At 37.6% G+C, this 11,265-nt stretch overlaps 1 protein-coding gene across 1 annotated transcript; it reads right to left on the bottom strand.

Moving 5' to 3' along the window:
• Positions 1-3,588: 3,588 nt before the first annotated feature.
• On the bottom strand, positions 3,589-10,432 carry dynll2a (dynein, light chain, LC8-type 2a). Its single transcript, XM_014975241.2, has 3 exons — positions 9,878-10,432; positions 9,099-9,245; positions 3,589-5,422 (listed from the first exon to the last, which is right to left on the bottom strand). The coding sequence occupies exons 2-3, from the start codon at positions 9,228-9,230 to the stop codon at positions 5,285-5,287; spliced, it is 270 nt and encodes an 89-aa protein (XP_014830727.1). The 5' UTR covers positions 9,231-9,245; positions 9,878-10,432; the 3' UTR covers positions 3,589-5,284.
• Positions 10,433-11,265: the final 833 nt, after the last annotated feature.

Raw genomic sequence — 11,265 nt, 5'->3', positions numbered from 1 at the left:
GAGCACTGGAGTAGGCACTTCTTAAAGAGAAAGAGCCCTAATTTTAAAGTGTCAAATTCCAAAGTCAAATTGTTTTTAAGTCATTTTTGATACATACAGCCACTGAAGGTAACATACTTACTTTATTGCGCTATGAAATGCCACTAAGTGTCTGGAAAACACATAACACTGCCCCTTTAACTCTGATGGAGAGGCTGCTGCATGCCTTTAAACAAGAAGTTCATGATGGAAAACAGTTCAGTGTGGCTGAATTAAACCAATTTTCCGTTTAAAAATATTCCACGGCATTATAAAAACGTCATTTTCATAAATGCGTGGCAACAGTCGTCGCTGCAAAGGGTGGCACAACTAGCTGTCAGACTTGGGGAGCAATAATGGATTTACTGAAGGCCACAATGATTTTCATTTTTTTTCTACCAATCAATAAAATCATTATTGACTCATAGAAACATGCATTTTGCATCTTGTCTTGTGCTTACAATGAGAAATGTGTGAGAAAACAGCAAAAACACAACCGGCTCTGTGTGCGTGTGTATGTGTGTGTATAAAAATAGGAATTTCAGTCAGGACTGCGTATTAAGATCGTGTTCCCCAGTGTGGCTTTATGTCTGCCAACATCTCTGGTTTCAAACTTTGTAACAGGAGAAAATCATGGCAGTGCAAGAGGCTAAGTACTACAGTTAACCCCCAGAGTATCTCATTTCATCCACTTTGACCTCAGTCTGTGTCTAGAAATTATTCATTAATCCCCTTTAATTTATCTGCTTTCTCAGCTCTGTTGACTCTGTGAACTATTGTTTCCACAGATTCCCAGCTGGGCAGCAAGTAAATGTATCGAAACTAATAGAAAAGTGCCAGCATGCATGTTGTCCCTGTGTCAATAAAAAGTATTCAGTGTGTGTTATGGTAGGTTGAATTATGTTCAACAACTGAATAAGACGCTTCCCGTTTTATTATTTTTCTAGGCATGAACAGTTTACTCATGTCATCAAGTACGTCTTGACACTGACACATGACCTGACCGCTTAACGGCTTAGTTTTATCGTCCGACACGGTTTGTGTGCAAACATGAATCATGAGCACACACGTTTCCACGCCAACAGTAGCTCCGTCACTGAACGTAGGTATGCATATCAGCGCAATTAGCCGTTGTAGTGAAGTAAACATAAACAGATGTAATTTGTGCCGCATTAGTTTAGGAGCAAAACGATTATATGAAGAATGAAATGATTCAATAAGACATATTGGCGTATAATCACCGCTGACTGGTAAATTATGTAATTCTTTAAATAAACTCAGGATTAGTTTTAAAAAATATATATGTTTTTACAGATTTTGCAAAAGTAAATCATCTATTATCAGTACTGCAACCTCCATTAAACCAGAAATTCAAAATACTTTATATGAATTTGAAATATATTTGGCAGTTGAATTAAACCTGCAGTACATCAATTTATAATAAATATGTTTGTTACATTTTTGGTAAAACTGTCACCTTGTTGTGATAGTAAAATATGAGGTCAATAATCTGTGAAAAGTTCAATCTCCTCCACCTCCTCCCTGTTCTGCTACTGATGTCTGAAGAAATGCATCACTCCCAGTTAAAAACAACCAATCAGTCAGGAGGAGGGGCTTAGTGCTGTCAGTAGACCTCATGTACTCGCTGCTAAATGTGCTAATGGTGGAGAAACAACTTGCCTTTACAGAAAAACCATTTATCTGGCTATGCTAACTAGATTGAGCATTCATAACAGGCGATGCTAGCTGCAGTGCCACACGAGGTTGTGATGGACAATGCTGATTATTTTTTTCTAGTTGGCACTGGTAGCACTGTGATTTTTTTCACCGTGCCTGACCCCATCCCATACTGTCACAACATAGTGACAGTTTCAACATATAAGGGAGAAAAAAAAATTCTATAGACGTTACACACTGCAGCTTTAACTTTGAGTCATGCCTCAAGCACCAATTCTTCACAAAAATGAGTGAAAAATTGGCTAAATGTCCACATTTTGTCAGCTATACAGGTTAACAGTGCAACTCTACAGCCCCTGGTGTCACAGTTACATGGCTAATGCTCCTCATCTCAGAGTGGACATCTGACACAAAGGTCCATAGCGACTAGCTATGGAGCTTTTCCCATTTATTCACAGTAAACACAATAATCAGTTGCTACAGGCACGCTGTTGAGCCCTGCAGCTTTCATAGATGAATGCTAAAGCCTTAAATAGAGTGTTGTTTTGTGATCCAGTTAGCTAACACTGCATGATGTGCTCTGTTGTTTCATTCTATTGCTTTTATTGTTTTGCTTGATGTCTCTTGGTTTTCTGAATTTTCTTGTAGCTTAAACAACATTCAATAAAAGTGTGTTTTAATACTCCTAATTCCAGAAACTGCCCTTAAATTGCCATTAGTTTGATCTTATTAGATGACTTACATACCCCAGAGGTGCTTGCTATTTTGAGCATTCCACAAAATTCTGGTAAAATCTTCTGCTTTGTCACAGCTTACTACTTCAGCCTACTTCAATAAAGAAACTCCATTCATCTTTAAAACAAATCACAAGACTTTAAACTATGTTCAAATGTCTCCACTTCTTGTTCTTGATATTTCTTACGACTTTTCCACAATCGCGATTTAAGTTTTATGCAGATTTTTGGGACGTTTTTAGGTTTAAAATGTAATCCTATGGTGGAATTCTCTAACTGTTGTCAGTTATTAGAGTGTACACTCTACAATTTCAACAAGCATGAACTTTTCATACTTAAATAGCACATTTTTACAAGACAAAATGCCAGAGAATATTGCCTACTAGCATAAGCCAAAGTTAATTTTAGCCACAAAGCTTAAGAAAGTAAAACTCACCTTCATGTGCTTTATGCTCTCTCTTTAATATATTTATGTAATGCTATGGTGATGTATTGTCTCAATGTTTGTATCCCCCTGGCAGTCATTATACCACTTCTGTGTTTGTACTGCTATGTATTCTGTTTCTCAATAAAGATAAAACAAAAACCAAAAAAACTTGGTCTTAAACTGACAATCACTTTGAACTGTCAAAATAAGAGCAACACATATCCTACAAAATAAAATCCTTCACATTTTTCACAGCACGTAACTGCTGTTTTGAGCATTATATAACTGGTTCAACCCAACCACTGTTACACATGGGATTAGTGTGACCCTTTAAAATGAAGTTTACTTGAAAATTTCAAAATAAACGCCTCAGTTATCCTCCCAGGTTAGTGCACTGTGGTGCACTAATATTATCTCTTTCCATAAAATAAGTATTTTAGCTATTTCTTTCTCCCAGGTTAGTGCAGATAACCTTCAGATAAATTCCTGCTTCAAAATACTTTTTTTCACAAATATTACATTGATACAAACGTATTATCTTGCTTTTACTATGAAGCAGTAACTAATCAGTATATTTGGCACCACCAGGAAATGTTTGGATTTTCTGAAACAATTTATCTAATTTGCCAGTTTACAAATGTAACAATAGAAGAGTTATCTTCTAAAAAGTTTTTTTGTTATGTTATTAACCATGGCATTATGGCTTTAGCACAAAGAAAGGCAACGACAAACTAAAAGTCAACAATGATTTTTTTATTTTATCCGGTTTATACAGTTTTGGTTCTGTAGCAACCTACTGGATAAATCTAATGAAGTGCAATTGTACTCAAGCCAGTTACAGTTGAGAGCAATGACAGGCACAAGTTTTGTGCAAATTTAACAGCATCGGAACGGCTCCTACACATACATTGCAAAGAATACATGCCAGAGGAAAAACAACGCTAAATCAGTTTACATTGACAACAGTTAGGAAGACGTTCCATGACAAAAAAAATAAAATTAAAAATCAATCCAAGGTAAGACTTTGATTAAACATTTCACCCACAACTGACAAATGGGAAACAATAACTTAGTAAACATTCAGTCGTTATGCACAGCGAGAAATGTGTTGTGTTATCCGCCCCCACAAACTAAAAACCCTTCAATCTGTCCAGTCCAAAAGTCCTCAATTCAAAAACTGTGCATTGCTTTTTATTTTTTATTAATTATACTGATATTACAAAACTAAAAAAACTAAACGTTGTAATGGAAAGGGTAACAGATTAACCTATCTGGCAATTTTTTTTTTTTTTTTTTAAGAGTTGACATTTAAAATGATTTGTCCGGCAAGACACTGGCCACTAAAACTAAAACTTAAGGTGCTGCAAACTTTAAAGATATCACAAGCCACATGAGACAACACAACTATCTGAAACGCATGGGTGGTGGTAGCCTCGTTAAAATTTAACCTCATTTGTTCATCTAATCCGACTGTATCGCAAAAACTGGGACAAGACATGTTAGCGACGTCCAACATCCACGTACTGGAGAGAAGAAACAAAACAAAAAAAGCTTATTTGCTTAGAACAGATTTACGCAGAGTTTCTGAAACAGTAAAAACCTCCCAAACATGCAGTAACACAGGATCATGAATAAGATCTAGGTAGGTGAATTCTGGTAACCAGTCTATAGTCTTAGAACGCGGACGTTACAGGCTAAGGTCTGCTTGTGCGAGCCCTAAATGCTCCATCCTTCACAGTGAAAGTTTACGATTTGACAAACTAAACCTCTCTGGAAATGCCTGCACTCGCTCCACTGCCTCCTCCAGAGTGTAAAGTGTGTTCAGCAATGTGACATCTTTTCTGAACGCGGCTGCTAAAGTTTCACCTTCGGCTGGAAATTGATCGAATATTGAAATGAAATCAACCTCCCCCCCCCCAAAAAAAACAGATCTCGTTTCCCGTGCGGTAGGGATGACATAATTTCCTACATTTTACCTTTTCTTTTTTTCTCTTTACCTTGTTCAAATTTTTTCCATGATCACACTTACATTTTTTTTTTTTAAGATGAATCGTCGTGCACAAGGTTTAACGTCACGATTTAAAACACGAGTTTCTCATAATGGGGGTCTGGCGATGCCACGTGATGAAGGAAAGCAGATGAACCACTACATTCTACAGCTTTCCTGAATAGTACAATCAAGGGCCACATTGAAATCTCTCACAACCTAGAATCAACAAAAACTACTTCAAGTTGCATTCGAATGGCAACTATCGAAAAGTAAACTTACTGTAACATACATATTATATAAGTGTTATAGTCCATGCAGTTTGCGCACGGCGGATTTTGCATCGTTATGGTATGTCATAAGTGTTATGGGAGACATCAGCCACCAGTGCATTTCCAATGTAGGTTCAGGGAGAAAAACTCCTCGACACACATCAGAAACTCAGCCGGACTTGAAGAGCAAGATGGCCACCTGGCCCAGGTAAAAGTAAATAAAATGCTTCGTCTCATGGGTGACGTAGCTGCCAAAGTTCCTCCCAACGATGCAATGCCAGGTGGGGTTGTACTTCTTGTCAAACTCCTGAAAAGAGACAAGGGGAGAGGATTAACGGCCGGGTTGTGGATGTTCACGGCCAAGAATGTGGCGACCATAGAAGATACAGGGGAAAGCTAGTTTTTAGCATTAGCATATTTTAATTTATACACACACAAGATTGCATTAAAGTGGAGGAAGGAACCTTCTTTTTTTGACAACATTTTGCATTAAAGCTGAAGCATGTAACTTTTGTTAAATAATTTGTTATTTATTTATATATATATATATATATATATATATATATATATATATATATATATATATATATATATATATATATATATACACACACACACACACACACACACAAGATGGTAATGGCGAACCAACCGGACATTGTGGTGGTGGATAAAGAACAGAGGAAAGCCGTTGTGGTGGATGTAGCAATACCAAGTGACTACAACATCAGGAAAAAGGAGCACGAGAAACTGCAGAAATACCAGGGCCTCAGAGAGGAACTGGAGAAGGCCTGGAAGGTGAAGACCACAGTGGTGCCTGTGGTCATCGGGGCCCTCGGGGCAGTCACCCCCAAACTGGAGCAGTGGCTCAAACAGATCCCAGGAACAACATCAGACATCTCAGTCCAGAAATGTGCAGTTCTAGGCACAGCCAAGATACTGCACAGAACCCTCAAGCTCCCAGGCCTCTGGTAGAGGACCCGAGCTCAGAGGATGAAAGAGAGACCACCCGCGGAGGGTGAGAAGGGAATTTTTTTTTTAATATATATATATATATATATATATATACACACACACACACACACACACATTTGTTTAAATGATCATTATGTTCATTATGATCATTATGCGACAGTATCATAAAAAACAGAGTACCTCTGCCTTTTCCCAATACTAACTGCAGAAATATGCCACTCAGTCAGAAACAACCAATCAGAGTCAGGAGGAGGGTCTTAGTGTTGTCAATCGTTCATACTCACCCCCCTTTACTCACAAAACTTAGATAAGACTAGTTAGCATAGCCACCGATGATGCGGATAAAGATTTTCTGAATGGTAAGTTGTTTCTCAGGTAGTCAATGAACTAATTTAATATTTAGAATAAGTATTTAGCTGCTTATAGATATCTCTTTTTTTGTAATGCTTAAAATTTTGTATTTACATCAGAGAAACTTTACAGGAAAAACTAAACGCGACTTTAAAAGGATTATTTTATTTATAAAGGTTAAAAAATAAGCAAAGGAAACAAACCTGGCCCTATGTGAAAAAGTAATTGCTCCTTCAATCTGCCACTTCTGATGGCAACAATCATTTTTGATAAATGGCAGTGAGTTTTTTCCAGCACAGACACACACTGCATGTAAATTTAGACTTTGACTGAACGCCTCATGATTATGTCCATTGAAGTATTTCACCCAGCTTTCACCAGATATTTTTATCCCAGATGTAATACTCTACTTTCATGAACTTTGACTTTAACTAAGAGTGAGGCCTATAGTGATATAAATGCTGCTCTGGATTCATTTCTGACCTCCTGGATGAGCAGTCGATGCACTTTTGGAGTCATTTTTGTAGCGGATTTTACAGGCCAGGCAGCTATGAAAAGTAAAATTAAACGAAAAGATTATATAAAGTTATTATTTGAAGCAGCATTTTCCAGTGACAGTTTGTTTTTAATCTAATATAAAACTTTGTTTGATCTGAAACAAGAAAACAAGAGCAGTCTTTTAAAGGGCTAAATACTCCCCACCACCACCCACTTCAAGTCGAGATAAAATTGATTCCATCTGTAAAGAGTCAAGGACATTTTAATATTCTAAACAAATCCCTTTAGCTAAATTCACTTTAAGTGCAAAGGTTGCAGACCTTTGCAGTGTAAAAACAAAAACAAAACACATTTGTGTGCGCTTTACATACTTCATTTTACGTCATTTTAAATTACATAAAAATGATATGGCATTTCTCTCAATTACAGCTAAACTCAAGCTTACATTCCTTCCAGTTAACTCGTTGTTGCTGTTGCTGTTTTCAAAAAGATTTCACTAATTATTATTTTCTTTTAACATTGGGATTTTTTGTCCACTTTCCACTGTTTTCCTAACTTTACCATAAAACTCAAAAAGTGGGGGGAAAAAAAAAAAAAAAAAAAAAAGTTAAGCTCCCAGAAGGAATAGTCTGAACATAACTTAGCACCCACGCAGACAATCATAATTGAATATGGAGAGGGCCAAAATGTCAGGCATAAGGAACGGCGCATTACCGCTACATGCTTACAGCAGAGCATTCGACAGACAAGACGGTGATGAAGGTCAGCAGATACACAGGCTGCCTGAGACAGATCAAATTAAGACAGCACTTGCTCAAAATTTGATAGTGATCAAAATTTAGGTCTGTCTGAATAGATCATTAAATCATGCAGCTATCCTGAAGAGAGTGTGGACTTGTCAAAGTTTTGTGTGTGCTGATGTACCCATTGCCATCTATGCACATCCCACATACCCAAATTGCTACTCAATGGAAACTTAAGCATGAAAAGTCATTAGGTATACCAAGAGTTTGAAGGGTTACAGATGGAAGAACGCAATGTTTCTTTGACGACCAGAGGTTCTACCAGCCCACTGTGCAACACGGTTACTCCTCTACCTGTTGCTGAACGTTGCTCCTAGTGTTGTTCTATGAAAAGCAGGACACCAACAAGGAATACTAAAAGGTTGAGCTCATGTGATATATTCTTGTTAGACATAAAACTATTTTGTTTCCCACACGAGGTTACTAAACCGACCCGCGCCTGGTAATTCTGCCAGCTGCATTAGTAGCTGCGCTTCCATTGGCTGTATAATTGCGCAAATTGGAATTACAAAAATAAATTTACTCAATTTATTTATTTACTCAATACTTTTACAGTTTTGGAGAAACAAAAAAACAAACACGTCTTTTGATGAAAGGTTTTTGTGCTAAGATGAGGTGGTTTTTCCAGTCATATCAGAATTAGCGTATTTCAGCAAAACTGCGATGGAAACATTTTTTTTGTACCACACCACATCTACACTACTGGCAGAAATGACAAAGAAGACGACAGGAAGTGGAAGGAAGACAATAAGAAGTGGAAGGAAAATGACATGAAGTGGAAGGAGGGTGACATTGCATGAACAAACTTATTTACATGTGATTCTTATTGCTTTTTTTAAATTCAACGGAAATTCAACTGTGAAATTGTGCAGTTTTTTCGTCACTAGGGGAAAATCGACAAATTTTACAGATGTTTGAAATGGAATCGCAGCTAGTACGCTAGTGTCTGAAGACTTTCACTCACTTATTTGACTCACCGATTGTTAGATGCTCCAGCAACCGCCCGATAGCACACTATCGCTAAGCTCGATGCCAAGACTTATCCCCTCCAGTGCTTACTCTACTCTTCAGCCACCGCTTTGCAAATTGAATCAGCTAAATACTCTGCTGATCTGAATGTGGACCAAATTATGTCCAAATTGGACCATCCCTTTGGGGAGTTCTACCTTTTTTGCCCAATGAGGACAGGTTTAAACTTTGTGATTGGAATATTGGAGACATTCAACATGGCAGATTGTAAAAAATAAAAAATATGGAAAAAATTCCCAAGTTCTTGGTATTCATTTCCAGGTTGTACAGAAACACTTCTGATAACTCCAATGAATATAAAACACGCCTGGTTCCATCCTGGCTCACCTTCTTGATGTAGGCAGCAATGTCCTTCTCTATGTTGTACTTCTCCATGGCCTGGGTGGCACAGTCCACGGCGTCCTGCTGCATGTCCTCGGACATGTCCGCGTTTTTGATAACCGCTTTCCTGTCGGTCATGGTTCAGGCTGCGTGCTGAGGAGGGAAACAGAAATATAAAATGAAATAATAATAATAATAATAATAATAATAATAATAATAATAATAATAATAATAATAATAATAATAATAATGTCACTGCACGTGGTAGGGCTGAGGGCTTGAAGATGGCTTGAAGGCCAGCCAGATCATCGCAATTTCTCCAGTCACACGCAGAACGTAAAAGCCATTCTGCACAGCGGCTTTTCCAGCTGATCGCTTCGTTTCGATTTTCTACTTGGGGCTTCTGGAGGTTTTTTTTGTTTTGTTTTGTTTTGTTTGTTTGTTTGATTTTTTAAAACCAAACAGGATGTTTAGTTTTGCAGAAATTTACAGTGAAACTTGATACAGGAAGAGTTAAATTACTTTCCTATAAATGCATTTGCATCAGAACTGCAACAATTATGAAAATGTGTCTTTTTTTTACCCCAGCGTAGCAGACTGTTTAGAAAATAAACCACTTCAAGTCTTTTTAGAATAAGCCCTCAAGCATGCATGAACGCGTACAGTTAAAAAAAAAAAAAAAAAAAAAAAAAAAAAAAAAAAAAGCACATCATCACAACAAGAATCCTAAATATGCCAAACCTTGAGAGTGAATGAATCTTCTAGATCAGGGCGGTGGAACTCACCTTTTCCTGCGCCTGTGAGGTGGAAGGAGGGTCCTCCGTTCAGAAATGTGGATTTTAAACGAGCCGGTGAGGGAAGGTTAAGATGATGCTGCGGCTAATTGCTTTTTAAAGATTTACACAATAAGCATGAAGGTAGGTTGGCTCTGCGCTGTGCTGCTGTCCGCGGCGGCTCTCACCCATCCCCGCCCCTCTCTGCTGCATGCCGCGCCCTGCCATTGGCTGCGGCGCTGCCTCCTCGCGCGGCGCGAGCGTTTTTCTCCAGCTCCTCTCTGCCGGCATCTTATTTCATCCCACAATGCATCATTCACAGCATACGCCACCGACTGGAGGATAAAGTGGAAATTGGACCTCCGCTTGCTGGAAGGTATCGTTTGGCTTTACAGCAGAGGCACAGCTGGGGCTCTTTGAAAACGTCGGCCTGTCACGATAACCAAAAAACATTTTTGCTGGACGATAAATTGTCCCAGAGACAATAATAATTGTTTTGTTTTCGACCCTATTTTAAAGCAGTGTATTGGTAATTGCATAATAATGGAAGTTCGCCCTCAAAAACCAATAAACTTTAATTTTGTAGAACACTTACCGCTGGAACTGGAAGATATTTTAAAATAGCCTAAAAATAAGGCACAACAAAAAACGACAAATTAAACGGAATTGAGAACAACAAAACAGAAACCATAAATAACAGTGATTCTTGAGAATAGGGACAAAACAGGTCCTATGGCTAAAGCACCAAATTTGAATAAAATATACACAAATATCTGACTAAACTAACCTGGGTCATGTGAGCACAACAATGTATATTTTTCTTGTGTTTGCTGAATACTTTTTTATTTTAAACATTGTAGTCGGTGGATGATGCCTGTAAAATCCCTTGTCCAGGAGCAGAACTCAATACATTATAATAGTTTAAAACAATTAAAGAAATACTAAAATTATATATTATGACAATTAAGTATAATTAGTCATATAAATAATTATAAAAGTATTGATAAATTGAATTAAAAAATAATTTTTATATATTTTCCAACTCCGTTGAAATTTGTCCCTAGTTTTTGTCAACACCGTCAGACATGAAAAGAATGTAAAAAAATCAGGCATTATTGGGGGACACCAGAACTTCTGAGGACTCCATGACGTCGTCTTTTCTCTTCCTTTGCTAAGAGGGCTAGTTAGCTCTGGTTAGCTTATGTTATTCTTTAGTTTTTTCTTGTTTTATTCCTAAGTTGGTCGTCACAACCATGATGTGTCAACTCCATAACTGACAATTTACAAAACTTTGATGAAATTTTGTGAAATAAAAGCTTAATTTTGGTATACTGTAAAGATTTCATGGACCTGATGAGCTACAATATGGCCTCCTTCAGAGTAACATCATAGAAATTGAG

Source organism: Poecilia mexicana, unplaced genomic scaffold (genome assembly GCF_051168715.1).
Source record: "Poecilia mexicana isolate PSO_F unplaced genomic scaffold, ASM5116871v1 scaffold_13, whole genome shotgun sequence".
In the NCBI taxonomy this organism is placed as follows: domain Eukaryota; kingdom Metazoa; phylum Chordata; class Actinopteri; order Cyprinodontiformes; family Poeciliidae; genus Poecilia; species Poecilia mexicana.
This window is presented reverse-complemented; position numbering and strand designations above follow the sequence as displayed.

Coding starts and splice junctions, on each gene's coding strand:
- dynll2a (XM_014975241.2), bottom strand. CDS start 9,230: ATGACCGACAGGAAAGCGGTTATCAAAAACGCGGACATGTCCGAGGAC. Junction 5,423..9,098: donor TTGCTGCCTACATCAAGAAG/GTGAGCCAGGAT, acceptor GTCTCTTTTCAG/GAGTTTGACAAGAAGTACAA.